The sequence below is a fragment of the Halichoeres trimaculatus genome, unplaced genomic scaffold (assembly GCF_033239565.1).
Source record: "Halichoeres trimaculatus isolate MK-OKI-2021-1 unplaced genomic scaffold, fHalTri1.1 fHalTri1_scaffold_9, whole genome shotgun sequence".
Taxonomy (NCBI): domain Eukaryota; kingdom Metazoa; phylum Chordata; class Actinopteri; order Labriformes; family Labridae; genus Halichoeres; species Halichoeres trimaculatus.
The window spans coordinates 22,509,883-22,528,073 of NW_027437188.1; the positions used below are offsets into that span (position 1 = coordinate 22,509,883).

Here is an 18,191-nt window from a genome sequence, read left to right on the forward strand (position 1 = left end):
TAAGAGACCTTGATTACACACTCATACACAGAGTAGCATCAAACTGACCCTACCTCTGCATCCTCTTGTATCACAGGCTCCTCACCCTGTGTGCACGGGAGGCAGTGTGGTGATGGGGGCTGTGTGTGGGAGTCTCAGTGGTGTGACGGAGTGAAGGACTGTCGTGGAGGCCAGGATGAGGCTAACTGTGGTAAATAGCTTATTTCAAAGGAGGTTCACTCACATGTATGGTCATTAAACACCACCAACATACTGTACAGTTTGACTGAGCAGCAATATGTAACATGTTAGTAAGATTCTAGCACAATCCTGTAGGCCTGCCTGGATTTTTTATTTTCTTTTTTTTACAAAGGAGGATTAGGCAACTGAAAAAAAAAGTATTTTTGGAGTTAAGTCCCGTAAATTTTGTTCACACTTTTTTTGTACTTCTACGAGGAATTCTCAGAATTCTGATTTTTACCTAAGAATAAATGTCAGAAAATTTCATACTACTGACTTTTTTTTTATAGAGTTCTGACTTCTGAGGTCAGATTATTTTCTTTATTCAAAAGTTATATTTATATTTTTATTTATTAGATAACTTTTTTATTCCTTGGGCTAAGCCTCTCCTTAGTTTCCTTGTTTCCCTAAAGTGTTTAAAAAATATGTTCAATTAATTTTTAAACTTTGGCTTTGCAACAACTTAAACCTACATTAAAAACAGGAATATCACTTTTTGATATTTGTCATCTAGTCTACTGCTTTTAGCAAAATGTGAAGTCTTTTTTCTTCTTCTTTGTGCTCAGTGAGGGTATATGGGTCGAGTTTCCTTCTCCAAATATACTCGACTAAGAGTAAAAACTGGAGGACCATTTGCTCTCAGGGCTGGAGCGACCTACAGGGGAGAGCAAGCTGCCAGGAAATGGGATACAGCAGGTAATAAACTCACAGAGTGTTGCTTGATCCTGATATTATGTAGGGTTTGATTCTGTACGGTTTTAACTGAAGTTGTGTTCTCTGTTGTTTGGTTTGAAGTGGCACATTTTTTAAGTGGGGTCACCAGCAGACTGACTCCAGTGATGGATTTGTGACTGTGAAGTCAAATTTTATCCCAGATGCATCCTTTCTGCAACAGCTTGTCCTCAGGTTAGTGAATCAGTGTTAGTAAAGAGTATAATTAAGCAAATGCTATCAAATCTAGACCCAGTTACACTCCAAATGTTGTTGTTTTTTTCCTGCAGCAATAGCTGTCCGAACAACAGTGCAGTCACACTGCTTTGCACAGGTATGTGATTTAACCACACAATTCAGAAACACAGAAAATCTTTAGTTTAATTTATTTCCCTTTGTTAAAGCCGAAGAGCTGTATGACATTTATTTTAAGATCCCCATTCCTATTTGCATATTTTCTTTCTTTCTGTCTTTTATTTTGTCTCCTTAGTCAAAGAAAAACAATTTGAAACATCACAGTCTGATCTTGATGCTTGTCTACCACATCTTTCTTGCTCCCTTAGCAGATGGTTTGATACTAGAATTTAAAATCCTTATGATATTTTGTGACCTCCAGATGTTTCTGGGTTTATATTCTTTCTTTTGACTTTGTTTCTATTTTACTGAAAAATTTAAAGTTATTTTTAAGTATTTAGGTTGAAAAATCAAGGAAAATGCTTTTGGCCTTCTTATTTGTATTTACTTTCACTCCCCTCTTTCCCATATGAACCATCAACCCTGGTTTATAATTTAACTGTGGTGGCCTAGAACTGTTCCTTGGCTTGAACTGTCTTGTATAAGAGCACAATTTTCCTCTAATAGCACTTTTGTCCTCAGACTGTGGTAAAGGAGTGAATTCAACCCGAGCCACTGCAGGTAAACCTGCTTCTCTGGGGGCGTGGCCTTGGCAGGTCAGCCTGCAGGTTGCAGGCTCCCATCGCTGTGGAGGAGCCATTATCTCCCCCTACTGGATAGTGACTGCAGCTCACTGTGTGGCCAGGTGAGTCTGCAGCTTTTAGAAACACTAACATAGTAGTTGTATCTAGATCCTGCTTACACTCTCCTTTTGTTTGTCTGTTCGCAGTGTCTCCAGCCCAGAAGACTGGGCGGTGTACGCTGGTGTGGTGGAGCCTTTGGGGACCCTGTTTAACCCGTCATACTCTGTGAGAAGCATTATAGCTCATGAGGGATTCAACAGACAAACTCGCAAGAGTGACATCGCTCTGATGAGGCTGTCTAAACCTCTGGACCCCACAGGTGCCTAAAGACGTCTTAAACACACTTGAAAGCAGAACATTTTCTGAAGCGTGACCCATTTTTACACAAGTTGCACACAGGAAGAAGTGTTTTTTTTATTTGATCATTATAAATTGGATGGATACTGGAATAACAGAGAGAAATTTCTGTCACACTTGGGTGTCTAAAACAGGCTTAACCAGAGTCTGATGTGACCCAACAAAAGTGAAACGTGTTTTAATGATTCCTGTGTAAGCTTGTATTTGGTGTTTAAACTGTGTCAAGAGAATGCCCACTTTTCTCCTATTCCACCAACGTATATTCTCTTTCATGTGCTAGTTTCCACTAATGTTGGACCTGTGTGTCTCCCGAATGTTGGTTTGGACTTCTCTAATGATCAGAAAGGCTGGATAACACAATTTTCTGACACTGTGAATGAAGGTAAGAAAGATTTCTTGTGGTTTTTAATGTCAAGACAACTGTGGGTACAGCATTACCAAAATTGAATATTAGGATTTGATGTTTACTCTTGGAGTGATTAGAAAGTTCAGGGATTTTGTCCAGCTTTTTCTGAGGACTTCCACTAGATGGAGCTCATGGACTTTTATTATTTACCTTGCTAGCGATTTCCCCCTGTCTGTTTACAATGGACATGAAATAATGATGAACTTGATAGACTAAACAATCAAAGCTGTAGAATTATTGCAGAGGTATTATGTTTTTTTTTGCTCTTTTACAGACTCTGGAACTCCCTACCTGATGGAGGCTCAGGTTGAACTCATAGATACCACAGACTGCAACAGCTCCATGCTGTACAATGGCAGAATAACCCAGGATATGTTGTGTGCCAGAGGGGTGGAGACACCAGGCAGTGCGTGCCGTGTAAGACAAACAAACGACACACACTCAGGCAAACAAACTTTTGTTTGTAAGAGGTGTGAAAGTCAAATGTAAATGTTAACACTAGCACAAATAAAAAAAAGGTTGTATTAGCTGATACTGACATGACACACCCTTACACCAAACCATGTCACAGTGTGGTTTGTTTATTGGAGAGCGTGTAACAGATTGTCCCCTTTCCTTCAGGGATTATTTGTCCAAGCATTTGCTACCAAATCAGAATCAAGAGAACTTTTAAAGACAAACACCTTAAATTGTGATTATACTTGCAAAATTTCCGTGCATAATTTTCATTAAAGTGTCTTCTGTTCTTTAAGAATTTAAAGCATTTCCATGCCCTTGTGTAACCTGCTTTGACGACCCGAGAAAGACAAGCTCTGTACTATGTAAATGGTAACAACATAAAACAAACAGTTCCACTCAGGAGCTTAACTGTCACTTCTTTTCATTGCGCTCAGGGAGTCCTGGAGAGACCTCATATGCTTCTCAATCTGACCGACTTACATTTAGAGTCAAGATTTCACCAAAACAGAAACTGTTAATTCCTTATCAAATAACTGGGTTTGAATGTGAGAAAATGTTTGAATGCGATAAGTGTTACACAGTTTGTGGATAAAGTTTTGTGCTGACTGTTTTTACAGACTGACCGAGGTGGCCCTCTGGTGTCCCTAAAGGATGGAGTATGGTGGCTCATAGGGGAAAATATCTGGGGGCAGGAATGCATGGAGCAGAACAGACCTGGTGTTTATTGTAACATCACCTTTTATCGAGACTGGATCTTCCAACAGATGAAGGTAAATAAAACTGTCCCTCTCTCAAATCCACTTTCTCAGCCCTCCCAGTTAAGGCAGATGTCTGTTTATCAGGAGTCTAATCCCACTGTTGAAATGTGGTTTTGTGTTTCCATGTACATGTTTGTGTTGGAGTATTGTGTGGCCTCTGTAGATGATGAAACAGAGTTCAATCTGGACCTGCACTTTTTGTCTGTATGGTGACTTGCCATGACTTGAAGTTTTAGACCAGGGGTGGCCAACCAGTCAGAGACCAAGAGCCACAAAAATGACTGTGGTACAACAAAGAGCCACATCACACACGTGGTCTGACAAACACACTTCCTCTCACACATAAATGAAATGACATAAAATGAAAAGCAATACATTTCCATCCATCTATCTATCAATCTGTCTATCTGTCTATCTGTCTATCTATCTGTCTATCTATCTATCTATCTATCTATCTATCTATCTATCTATCTATCTATCTATCTATCTATCTATCTATCTACCTACCTATCTAGATAGCTATGAGCACATGGGCGACTGAGAGGAGCACATGTAGAGAAAAGAAACCGAAACTAAAGTATCAACCTCATCACCAATGTATTGATCAATACTGATCCCAATGTAGGCATCAATATAGCAATATTGTGGTGATCAGCACACCACTACTCACAACTTATATATATATATATATATATATATATATATATATATATATATATATATATATATATATATATATATATATATAGGAATGCATCACAGAGCCACAAACCAAAAGGCAAAGAGCCACATGCGGCTCGCGAGCCACAGGTTGGCCACCCCTGCTTTAGAAGCACAAATGAAGGTGTGACTGAGGTTAAGGCAGTCCAACCGAAAAGAAGCCATTTTAAAGTATTTACGTGTGTTTCTCAGAAAGAAAGTGGTTTGTGTCATTCTCATGGAGCAAAATAAATACTTAATCATTCAGACAAAATTCATTTCAAAAACATTAGACTGTAAAAGCATTTGGGATTTGAAGATGATGGTCTTTTCAGACAGCTACACCATGCTAGTCCATCTGCCATGCCCTAAAACTGGCCCGTAAGTTTAAAAACTTTGATAAAAACAAGCTATTAAAAACTCATGTGCTGAGAAATGAGCTTTTGATATCTAAAACTATATTTTGTACCAGGCATTGTTTGACATGGTTATTTTTACAGTAAATGTCTTTTTTTGTGTGTGAGTGTGTATGTGGTTTTCAGTGTTCCTACAGTCAGCCCCAAGTGGAACCTCAAAGAACTACAAATCTTGGCATTTCTGCATAGGCAACACATATTTTACACTGCAAAAAAATGAAATCTTAATCTAAAGACAAAAATTAGGTCAGGATTGCAGATTTATTTTTGCTCATTACAAACAACTCAGACCTCATTTTTGTCTTAAGATAACTTGAAATAAGACACTTTTCTAGACTGATCAAGTAAATGTGGCTCAAGTCTAAAAGATTTTTTTTACTGACAATAAGACAAAAACTGTTGGTAAGAATAAGGTTTTTTTGCGGTGTGACCTGAGTTTGTTGCTTGCAAAAAAAACAAACAAAAAAAAAAACAGAAAAATGAGTGTACAGTAAAAAGAATAACTCCAAGATCTAGTTATTTAACTCATTGCCATGAAATTGTTTCAACAAAGTAAGTCTGAAATTGCTTCATAATCAAAGTCAAAAAGTAACATTTCAAAGGCAGCGGACTGCAGTAGTAACCATGTTAATGTTGTTGGTATGTTCTTCATGTTGGAGCATGTGCAAAATGGAATATTTGATATAGAAATATAACATGAGAACATCAACTAAATCATGTTTTGTTTTTCTGTTCACAGAAGCATCAAGATGACTGATTTCAAGCTTACAGATGAACTCTCCGGGATGTTGTTTCTAAATATTTGCAGAAAAAAAAGTTATACCCATGCCTCAAGAATGTCTTAAACTGTTTCATAACTTATTTCCTGCATGATAGACCTGCATAAGCTTCTGGCTTTATAACTCATGTTTCTGCTCTCTCGGGTGTTGGCCTAGCTCGTGTTTTAAATGCGAAGAAAAAATGTTTTCATGTGATGCTTTTGTAACAGATTTTTTTTGTTTGTTGTATGATTCATATTAAACTGCTCTACTGTAGTCTGTATGCAAATCAAAGTATGTTAATGGTTTTAACACAAGATGTCGCTCTAACAACACTCCCTCTAATTCCAAAATGATGTTCCTGGGTAACCTTTTCCAAAAAAAATATTTATTAATTTAAAATGATCTACATCTTTGATTTGGTCACAAGTTCTTTTGTTTACAAAACATGGACAGTTTTGGGCACAAAAAACTACAAGAATTAATTACTGAACATTCAAAGATTCAAGTGTACCTTCAATTTTACAACTACAAATTTGGCAAATGTTGACTCATTGGACTGATAAAATCCAGTGTTGTACAACAGTCTCAAAGGTAGAACAGGTTTTTTGTATCATTGGCTTTACATAAGCAGCTGTCAGTGTGTAATGAAACTCACGTATTATTGCTTAAGGATGTGTCAGCTTTGCTAAAAAGATATCCAAAGGCTACAGGAAAGGAGTGTGTTTTCTTAAAAAGTCCTTTGGCATTTTGTAGGTTTTTACACAGTGAGCTGTCTGAGTCTATCAACATCTCACAGCTATACAAAAGGAATTTGGAAAACTATTACAATTACATTTAGAAAGAATGAAATACAGTTAGTTGTATATAGGATAATCAAAATGAAATTAACAAAACACGTTTTATAACAGATCGAAAATAAGGCCTTTAGATTTATAATACAACTTTGATTGGCTTCAGAAACAAAGTGCAGTTCAGCAGAGGAAGTCTTGTACTGCTGGTGGTGTCTGTGTATCATTTTGTATAACCAGTCAGTTGAGACTTCAAGGCACAAACGGGGCTGTAAACCTGTTTTTCACTTTAAGTGAAAGACTTTCTATTTAGAGTGATTGTTTAAAAGCAGCTTTTTGACATCAACACACACAGGGGGTAAACTTGACTCCTCAAAAGACATGAAAATGAATCCTGAAACAGCATGGCACAACAAACATGACGTTACTGATTACAGGGGGGATTCAAATGCATGTTGGTGGCACAGCATCAGCTGCAGAGGCACATTTTAAGAGGCTATGTACCTTTGACTGCCCCAAAATGCACCAATTAGTGTTCCCCTGTGACATTATGTGACCAGTAACCAGTGTGAGCAATTACGATGTGCCACAAAACGTGACAATGCAACAGTTTAAACATCAATACCTATCCTTTAGAGGCATTTTAAGGGTAAATATTCCCTTCAGAAGCCATTGATCTGTCTGTTTCAACTTCCACAGGAAAATGTGATGAGTTCAGTCTTGAGTCTGTCAGGCATTCAGAGCTGAATGTCACTGTTTGCTGCGGGTCAAGTGTAGGTCTCATCCCCTCTGCTGTGGATGGTCCCGGCATGCTGCCCCCCTGTCTGTTCACCCTGTCCTCCTGTTCCTTTCCTCTCAGTCACTTGATGCGATGGCGTACCAGCGAGGACTCATCGGTTATCTCTCCTGAGTGTCGTCTGCGTCGACAGGGCAGGACTAATAGGAGCAGCAGGATGATGAGGACGAAGGCGCAGATGGCCATCAAGGCGTAGGAGATCACCCAGAGAAGAGGCTCCTTCAGTGGACCGCTGGAGCAGTTGCCTGACACGTCTGCAGCTGAGAAAGGCCCTGCGATCTCGGACAGAGCCAACCCACTGTTCACTAAAAAATAAAAAGTAGAGCAAAAAAGAATCAATTTACTTGTGTAAAAAAGCTGGAGCAGATTGTGAGGGGCTTTGTTGAAACTAATTTGGGATCATCCTTTAATGAAAAGTTTGATCCCTTTTGGTTATTTGCTGTTCTTAACAGTGACTTATTACTTGACTTTTCCCCCCTTCTTTTTAGATTTAACTACCCATCCCTAGGAACTACAGTCACAAGCCTGTATCCCTAACCTTCAGCCTACATCTGCTCCAAGTAAATTTGCTAAATACTGAACAAAAGTGATCTTTGTACTTTAAGACGAGGGTGGGAGGCCTTGTCGGGAGCTCATGTTTGCACAGCACAACGAGGAAGTAATGCTGTTGTTGTTGGACTGGATGTTTCATGCAGTAACGAAAGGGAAGTTTTTCAAGACCTTCATCAGTGAACCTAAAAGCTTGGTTAATATTACATAGCATTTCTGCACACAGCAACGTTTTTTTTTTCATGAGTTATCAATTAGTCAAAGTACTTAACAGAATTCTGGATGTTATTTTTCTGCCTAAGGTTAAGTATCTTGAAGCCTTTTAATAGCATAATGAAAACATTAACAAAATATAAGTGATGGATGAAAAAAAAAACATCTTTGAGGAAATCTGTAATAGATTCTGCTATGAACAACTTTGAAGAGTCATTTTTTCTTTATCTGTTGTTGTAATCTCAAAATGTTCATTTAAAGTGCATATGCTAATGATGGATTAAGCATAGAGTCTAGTCTAGTTCAAATCTGTAAACACACATACACATACAAACTTCAAATTTCTACAATGAAATCTGTAACACTGTTTCCTTTTGACTTGAATGACTAAAAGCATAAGCTGTGTAAACATGGTTTTGTATGTTTGTTCATTTTTTTCTGTTATATTTTTTGCACAATGTGCACCCTCACCTGCACAGTTGCTCAGTGCAAACCCCAGTCTTCGCTGGGCACGGTCAAACACCACGTAGAAGCCTTCCATGACAGTAGCACCTATTACCAGGCCATTGGATGAGGAAGACACGCCGAAACGGAAGCAATCCAAAGTGCTATCCACTGTGATCGGCTGAATGTACAGCTGTAAGACGACAGACAAGGAGGAAGCAGACAGCATGTTTGTGTGTTTTGGGCGGTTGGTGAACTTCTGGTGGAGGATTAACTTTATCTCAGTGTTAATGTTTATCCAGGCACCTGAGGCAGGATGGTGATGCGAAAGGACTGGCTGGTGTTTGTTGCCCTGAGATAGATGGACAGCTTTGGGAAAAACCTCCAGGGCGTCTCTCCCTTCATCCAGCATGCAAGCTTTGTGCCCTCCCAGAACCCTGAAGAAAACTCCTGGATCTGAACCAAAGAGAATAAAAGACAAAGAGAGGCAGAGGAAGAAGTACAGGGTTTAAGACAAACAGAGGGAAAAAAAGGTCAGCATGGCACCAAAACAGGTTTTGCTATTCTCTTTCATTTTCCTACTTGTGATAAATCTGCAGGGATATTGCTACATTGGTTGAGAACACTGCTTCCAGGTTCAAATTAACCTTGAGCGTTATTTGTGTGCGCTAACAAAACATGAAAAATATAAACAGAATGAGGATAAACACATTTAAGCACAAATGCACACACACACACACATGCATATTTTTATATCAAAGAAACTCCTCATCCTTCCTCTAAAAGCTCCCATGTCCTTGAACAGTGAGTGTGTGTTATCCTCCCCTGCATCTCTTTTGCTTTGACATGTTTCATCATTGTCAGTAGCGAGACAGCGGCGTACCAGAGAGCTGCGTGTGATGGCTGTTACCACGGCATTGAAGACGTTGACAGGAAGACGCAACAGTGTCGTCCCACTGTCAACTATAGCTTTATCCATGTTATACTGAAAGACAGGGAGAAAAAGTGAAGTGCAGTGGGGGCTCTCTCAGTTCAACAGGCTCCTATAGAAGACCTTGAGTGAATAAATAAAAAGAATAAATGAGGAAGTTCCTTCACATGCCACAAAAAAATGCTGCATGCCCTTGCAAAGATGCTATTCAGATTCAGTTTCATTTCCTTGTTGTAACCTTGATAAAATCATCTCACCTGGAACAAATGTTGTTGAACAACCAGAACTACTTTAGCCCAGATTTGTGATTTATTCCTGTGAGGTGAGGGATGGTGTTTAAAAAATGTGTAATCAAATGAGATAAGTTTACCTCCCTGCAGTCCAGGTCTAGATTCTGGTCGCCAACCTCCAGCTTCAAAACCTCCACTTGGTAGTACCACTCCTCGACAATAGGAGTGTACCACACTGTCCCCCTGTAGAGAGTTGGTTCAGCCCCTCCCATAATCTAAATATGAATACAATGACACACAGAATATAGGATTAAAACAGGATGGAAGAATGGTTCATGCCCATGTTGGTTCTGCTTTAACAAATATGTTAGCACACTGTACACACACACAAAGAAGCACCCTGCCATTTTATCCATCTGTCTGTTTCAGTGGGTCACATGATGGAGACTCAGTGAGTGAGACACCTAGGCTGTTAGTATCACAGTGACAGACCTACTCTCAGCAGGATGCTATCTTAGCTTAATTATCTCCACTCTAACCAGGATTGGCTGCCAATGCAGAAGCAGCACTGACAAACAGGACAGCAGCTACTGTGCTTTTAAATGTGTCCAACTGGTGTCTGATCAATAAAGGACAATACATTTCTAAAATTCACTTATTAAACCCAATGAATCAAACATAAAACACTAAGACTTAAAGTAACTTTACTTAAAGTAATTCATAAAACACTGAATATCTCTCCCAAACACTCACAAGGCTTCCCCCTGCCAGGTCCCCAGTGATGCTGGCTGACAATCCAGCCCCACACATCTGGAGGGAAAAGATGTCAGGAATTCCCAGCTGTTTCACCATGGAGTTAAAAAATGGCTCCACAGACGAGTCAGGCTGTTTGGGAGAGAGGAAAAGTATAACCATGAACTCAAATGAACGGATCTAACTTTACGCTTTTTAGTTTGTACTTAAAACTAGAAGTGTGTGATTATTGAGACTGGCTAGGGTTTAATAGTAAAATCTCTTATTCAGTTGATACAGACAACACATACTAAAATGTAAACATTTTGAATAACTACATACTTTTTTAGTAACATTACTTGATTTACAGCTCAAAAAAATCTCTATTATTCTCACACTGGTGTTTCAGAAAACACTTCATCAGCCATATTTAAGCTGCTGTCTCTTTAAGGCTCCCAGCTGTATAAACCCCCTTGCCTTTGATTGGTTGTTTTGGCCTATTGGTTGCAAAACGTAAGGGAAGACCTCTGTATATGAGGCCCTCTGAGGTGTCATGAACTAGTTAGCCGATCCTTATGTGGCTATCTCATAATTTCAATAAGTCTTTTCAGAACGGAGCACATAACGGACTAATTCAGTGATTTCATCAACATATGAATAAGTACAGGTTTGAAAACCAACAGATGTTTAGTGTGAACAACCAGCATTGTTACTTTTCTCTCTATATCAAGCCCTACAACATGGGAAACTATAACAGCCCTCTTTTTTTGTCCAACTTTGTGGTTGACCAGTATCAGTTAATAGGAGAGGTTGGCCGATGACTCATGTATGATGCCCATGTCATGTTTATTTATATTTTCATCAGACATTACAGTAACTATCAAATAAACATAGTTTTAATGATGTAATGTTTCATGACATGGAGCAAAACTCTGAGGAGGAATACTTCCAGATAGAAAGCATGGCGTTTCCTCCTCAGATAGGTTTTAGTGTTCGAGTGGTGGTACCATGCCACAGATGACAAACAGCCCTCAGGCAAGTTGAACCTGGACTCTCAGGAGACATCAGCAGCACAAAGTGGCCTGTGTGGGCAAATCTGCTGCTCCATCACAAGTAATTGATCTTAAAGGTTGCTTTAGTCAGCAGTGGATGAAGGAATGGATTCTGCCGGTGTAAGCTGACGTCACTCTTTTCTTAACAACAGCAAGTTCAAGAAAGCTGATATTGAGCAGCACTCTGTGGGCCGTTCAAACAGTAACATGATATAAAAAGAAAACACTACAGGCTGAAACTAGAAAAGAAAATGTGGATTTTTTTTTTTTAATACATTAATGTTTTTAGTATGAACACATTTGCAGGACTTTAAGAGTAATTGGGGGTAGGATAAAAAAAACTCTACACCACTGGTCAATGAATAGAGCCCATGTACATGAAACCCTTCTGTGGACTTGTGAAATGTCTATAACCACATCCAGGCAAGATCCTAGTTTTAAAAGTCATTCACTAATTTGAGAGACATGTGGGAGAGTTGAGATTTATGCGGAACTGCGTGACGATCTTGATAAAACCTGCTTTTATAAAGTTCCTTATTTTTTTATACTATGGGCCCTATAAGATCTTTTCATTGGTCTGTTTTTAAAAGTACATGCTTCTTCATTTTAAATAAAAACTGTTGTAATAGATTTAACATAAACGCAGTCCTTTTTTTGTTTTTAGATTATCATGCATGTCTCACCCGTGCCAGCATTGGATAGGCCAGTCCAAGGATGCCCTGCCAGTTAACATCAGGAAGGAAAAAGCCATCGGAGGTGAGGATGGCTGCTATGTTGATGACAATGGTTCCATTTGGGCCCTTTGGGATGGAGACTACGTCGATGCCTAGTTCACCTTCCCAGTTACCCTGGGTGTACCGAACAGCTACAGTCCGCCCAGTTGACTCATATGTACTGGAGCTGAACACAGAGAAAGAGGCCCAGACATAAAGAGACTAAGGTTATGAACCAAGAGTAGGGCTGGGTGACCTCAAGAGATAACTGTGACTGGAAAGACTTTGTAAAAGAGAGACACAAAGTTTTAAGCAAAACATACAAATTAAATTCATTTCATCAAAAGAATGAATGAAAACTAGCTGACAGTGTCAAAGTCTAACCACTCACAGCGCTGTGTTGAAGTAGTGCGTAATGAACGGATGTGCAGAAGCTGCCACGGCAAAGTTACTGCTGCCCGTATCAACCAGGATGTTGAGCTGAAAGACACAAAGCAGAAGGGCTTTTAAAAACCATCACACTTAATCCCCTTAAAACCGACAACACCCTGACCTTAAAAGCTCCTGGACTCAGTGTCATAAGTTACAGCCATTCAAGGACTTTAACCTTTAAAACTGCATATTACTCAATTTCAATTTCTGCTTGTACCAGTCTTTCATAATTAAGCATGTGATGGTAGTCCTTTTTGTGAAGCACTTTTCAAAACAAAGTGCTCCACAAAAGAAAATATGATCTAATGTGAAGAGGAGGAAAGAAAAGCAAGAAGAGAAGGAAGGAAAGAAGAAGAATTTAATTCAGCGTCACAACTCCAAAATAAAAGATTTAACCCATAAAAATGAGTGAATGAATGAATGGTTGGATGGATGTACAGACAGATGATGAATGAATAAAGCCTTTATAGTCCTGAGGGGAGTTTCTGTTACACCAACTTCATAAAAATCCCATAAATGACAAAGACTTTTACAGCCATACCAGACAGAGCAAGATTAAACACAGTTATTAAAGAGAACTTCATGAACTTCAAGTACTGCGTGGTTGCTTATGAGGAAGTCCCCAGTGGTCAGTGTGTAAGGTCCAGAATCAGTAGGTCCAGTAACAGTGCTCGTTCAGCAGCTAAATGCTGCATGGGACCAAGGATGGACTGGTGGACTGAGCTGGACTGAACAGACTTAATATTTTTGAAATAGTGGTTCCATGTGTGTATCTGTCAGATTTATGGTGGAATTAAGACAAACGGTACCCAATAGTCTGTCCTTTTTATATAAAATGCAGCCACACAATAATCCCTCTGTTACGAAAACTAAACAAAATAATTCTTTTAGTGTTATTTTTGCTGGATGGAACTTTATGAGAAAACAAGGAGGACAAATATTTATGGAATTACAACTTACTGTTTTAGTTAAGGCTTACAATTTCTCACTGTTAAATGAAAGCTACATGTCTAGGTAAAAGCCATATTAAAATATGATTGAGACATATCTTTCTGGGATTTATAAGTTTATTTCACAAATTCTTGTTGAATGTGAAGAAGATTTGAGGAATTTTCAAAAATCTCAGTTTCACAAATCTGCATGAAAAGCTTAAATGCAGCTACAATGATCACCGTTGCACACAAAGTTGCTCTCTAAAGTGTGATCTATGAGTCAAACAAGATAGCCTCTGGATACTAACATGGCTGTGTGACCCATCATGGTATGTGTCATGTGCACACAGTTGGGACCAGCTAACAGCTCTTGAGATAATGTTGTCTTCCAGGCATCAAGTCAACGAGCAGGAACTAATTAGCCAGAAGACTATTGTCACCTCCGACTACAGAGTGCTGGCCACATTAACACTTAAGTAGTGAGCATTCCTCACCATGATGAGGTCATAAACCTAATGCCCTGCAGCCATCTGATGACTCAACAACAAAGAGATCTATACTGTGTCTCCTGTCATGTCACATGACAGTTTATAAAACCATAAATGTCTGAGCATGCTCAGAAGCATGGGCGATATGCAAGTGCAATCCACATAACAACACTGCACTGTGGCTTTTATCATATTGGACAAACTGAAGCAGCAGGAAGCAGTTTATAAAAGGAAACTGTTTAAAGGAGTGTGGTTCTTTAAGCCTCTCTCACACAGAAACCACAAATAATTACAGCTCCTTCCATCTTTGTACCCTAACCCGTCCTGGGAACCACAAGTGTCATATTTTATGCTTTACAGGAAACATTTCACTGTCATGAAAAGTCATCTTATTATGAAACAACTGGAAAAAAATGCCTGGAAACATCAAAAAGCAGACTCCTGCCTCGCAGATGGCACCAGTCCATTCAAACAAGGCTTGAGCTTGCCAAACAGGCCTTTTGGGAAAACAGTGGAATCCTGAGGGGAATGAGGTGGAGCAGGGGCATTTCTTTATCTCCACACCAGCTTCCTGTTCTCTCACACTTCTCTCTCCTAGCTCAGCTGCTGAGCCTCAGGCAAAACCTCCTCCTCCTCCTCCCACTGCTGCGGCAGCCTGCAGTCGCCTTGCAGTTGAGCATTCAATGCCTAATTGGCACTGGCTCCATGGCGGCAATGTGCATCTGCTACCTGTTTGTACCAATTAGCAGATGTGAGGCTCTCCAGCCGACACCTCAGCCTGGCTGTGCCATATGCTAACAGATGCTGCAATTAGTGGCTCATTTGAATAGTGCCTCATTTAACACCCCGGCCCTGTAATCACATCATCATTTAGCTGGAATAATATAAAGTGTATTACTCAATGCAACTGTATTACAGGGCGTTTAAACCATCTGAACTGCTGTGGATTAAGCTTCACCCTCATGAATAACTGATATAAAGGTTTCTCTGGAGTCTCATCTGTGGTGACTCTATTTCTAACTTTTGTGGGAACTCATGTTACAAGGTATCACAGGAAAATTGAAACGAATTTTGTAAGCAAAAACAGCAGTTTCTTAAAATGCATCGTCCTGGGTGCAACGTTTCAAAGAAATGTTTGTTGAAAAACATCAGTGTTTACTTCCTCTTCAGCTTCCCCGGGCTATGTGGAAAACAAGTCACCTGACAGTGACACAGACATTTTTCACAACTGTCAATGACTTGTCATACAAAGAAACACACTGCTGAGAAAGAGACAATGAAAAACTAATGTCCTTTATATTCAAACCTGGTTGTAGTGCCAAGGTGCTTTGGTGCACATTTGTGGTTGTAAGAAAAAGTCTGTTAGAACTCAACAGGTGCATCCCTACTATTTCATCATCTGTAAATTGTACATCTTTTGCATTCAAAATATACTCTTTTATCACCAAACACTGAGCCCTAATACTTGGACACAAAACTGTTGATTTTGTCAGCCTACCTGCAAAATGTTAATGCCAAATCACAACCCCACCTGACCTGATGCTGGCAATCAGATACTTACAGTTAAGAACTTAACCTTTCTTTTATATTTTTAAGCATCAAGTGGGTCATTTGTTATTAGATGTAGCTTTGGATCATCTGCTCTAACATTAAACTCTGTTTCCCTGAGGTTTGACACAAGACAATTTCAGGACAGACTGAGCCTGAGAACCTGTGCTGTTCCAGCAAAGAGTCTTACAAGCTCTGATCTGCTTAATTTAATATGCAATATGCCAACAAACAATGGATTACTATTGAGAGGATTCTTCTTTGGTTTGTTTAAAAAAAATCTATGAGCAATGCTATGGTAAAGTGAAGCCTCAAAGCTCCAAAACATTCAGGCATGATTTGCTTTTGGCTGTGACAAGAGGGAACCTCTTCACCTTCTAACAGGAGCATTTACTCTTCCTTTATCACAAATATCCCATTTGGCGCTTTATGTGTTCAGTATAGAATATAAAGGCATATGTTCATTCATGCAAAAAAGCAAAACTCTCTGAAGGAAGGAGTTTCTTGAAAAAAAAAAAACTCTAGGGCTGCTCTTTGCTCCTGGGGAGCCTCATAATCCCCGTCAGCTGCCTGGTAAGAAACAGCAGTCCTCCCAGGGCAGCATCATGTGAGTGCATGTGAGGGGGGTTTAGTCTACCTACATACCCCACAGTCCCTAAGACTTGAGCCAGCTGCTTGCACCTTAAACCCATGATACTCCCCTGCTTTGACTGTCCTCCAGACAGACCTGGAAATTAACAGTCGATGTTAAAGTAAAAGTGCTGATTCACAGATGAATATTCAAGACTGCTTCCCATGACCAAAGTTCTGTTGTTTTTCTTCATATAATACACTCACAAATATATCAAAACAAGTGATATTGTACAGACAGTTATCTGAAGCCTCAGGGTGGAACAAACACACCCAGTCCACTCACACACTTAGCCCCCTTCATTGGATCACATGGTGGGCCGAGCAGCCCCTGTTCACACACAGCAGCAGACACATCAATGACTGGTATGTCACACATGGTGGTCCTATATGACTACTACGAGTTAAAGAGAAGGTAAAAATAAAGAAAGTCGAGAAAACACAGGCGTTTTCATATATTTTGAAATGAAATGTAAAAAAAAAAAAAGGTTAATGAAAATGTATCACACAACCATCACAACAATGTAGATAAAAATAAATCAGATATGCACACAGTCACAGTGTGTTACATACATACTCCTTTACCTTTTGACCTGGAGTGCCAAGCGCCATTTCTATGTAGTAGCCTCTTCCAGAGTCCCCTTGCAAGTTATTTACCATGTCCAGAAAGTTCACAGTCCCGGTTGGATCAGAGGCCAAAGAGAGGCCGTTTCCATCAGACGTTAACGAGACCTGTCGGAGAGGAGCCAGATCCACCGCCGATGATAAATTGTACTTCCCTGTGTATATTTTCAGCGGTATGGAAAAGAAACATTTGGATGCTACGAAGTACAAGCTCAAAGAAAATGCCCTTATCACGAATGAAAAAGTGTTTGCCATGTTGTTGTTTCTATAGCAATAACATAACAGGGGAAAGTCTCCAGCTCCTTGCTCAAAGTTTGCTTCTTAGATTAAGTTTCAAGTTCGGCCATCATAAAAACGCCACTACCACTGTGACCGTCATCACGGAAACGACGCCTTTTCACCGTCAGTACATAGCTTAACATACTGACATGGTACACGCGATGTCACTGACTACAATAGCTCGCCTGCAGTCGACGAACTTCACGGAATGTTTCGCCTCCATCCAGTCCCACAATGGAGTCAAGCTCAGCGCATTTAACGTCATGGCTTCCGGTTATTTTCACCTTCAAAATAAAAGAGCATTAACAATTGTTTGACCATGTAAGCCTTAAGTCGGGATTTGACCAGGGCACGGTGAAACACATATGTATATTCTAAAAACTGATATACAATAAAATAAGACGTGATAAAGTTACAAAAATTATTTGGGATACATGGAAGTGTTAAGAAAGTAAATCAACCTCCTTAGCACTTCCTGAATACCTCGTGGCGCTTTATTTGTTTCTTACGCTGTGTAGATAGTGAACTATTTAAAAGTCCGCATACTTAAACGATAGGGCTGTATCTTTCAGTAACAGCGGGTTGGTATGTATGGGTATCTTAAAAGTGTGCCAAAAAAATTAACATTGTGACACAGCTTAATGTGACTGCATTCCAATGAAATTCCAATTCCGTACTTTGGCCATGGCTTTTGAATGTCTTGCAATAGCAGTGTAGATTTTCCAATTGTGTTCCGTCACAGAAAAGGAATTCCCTCGTGTTTAGGCCTACATTTAGTGCTGTCTAGAATTTTCATCAGCATTCATTTTTTAAAGCAGACGTTTTAGTGTCTGATTCAAAAAGAACTGAATCTACATTTGATTTGTATTTGCTTCTTCTCTTGAACAGCTCCAGTTTATCAAGGTGCATAATGCTCCTTTATTTGCCATCAAAACTAACGCCCCCCCCCCAGGTTATATGAGTTCAGCTGTGTATTCTTTTTTTTTTTTTTTTTTTACCAGTTATAAGGACAGCAGGCATCAACAAACACCAAAGAAAACAAAAGAA

The 18,191-nt window shown here is 39.5% G+C and overlaps 1 protein-coding gene across 1 annotated transcript; it reads right to left on the reverse strand.

The window, feature by feature from the left end:
* Nucleotides 1–5,254: 5,254 nt before the first annotated feature.
* On the reverse strand, nucleotides 5,255–17,394 carry bace2 (beta-secretase 2). Its single transcript, XM_074680388.1, has 9 exons — nucleotides 16,827–17,394; nucleotides 12,603–12,691; nucleotides 12,182–12,398; nucleotides 10,468–10,599; nucleotides 9,855–9,989; nucleotides 9,437–9,538; nucleotides 8,860–9,009; nucleotides 8,581–8,746; nucleotides 5,255–7,652 (listed from the first exon to the last, which is right to left on the reverse strand). The coding sequence occupies exons 1-9, from the start codon at nucleotides 17,118–17,120 to the stop codon at nucleotides 7,411–7,413; spliced, it is 1,527 nt and encodes a 508-aa protein (XP_074536489.1). The 5' UTR covers nucleotides 17,121–17,394; the 3' UTR covers nucleotides 5,255–7,410.
* Nucleotides 17,395–18,191: the final 797 nt, after the last annotated feature.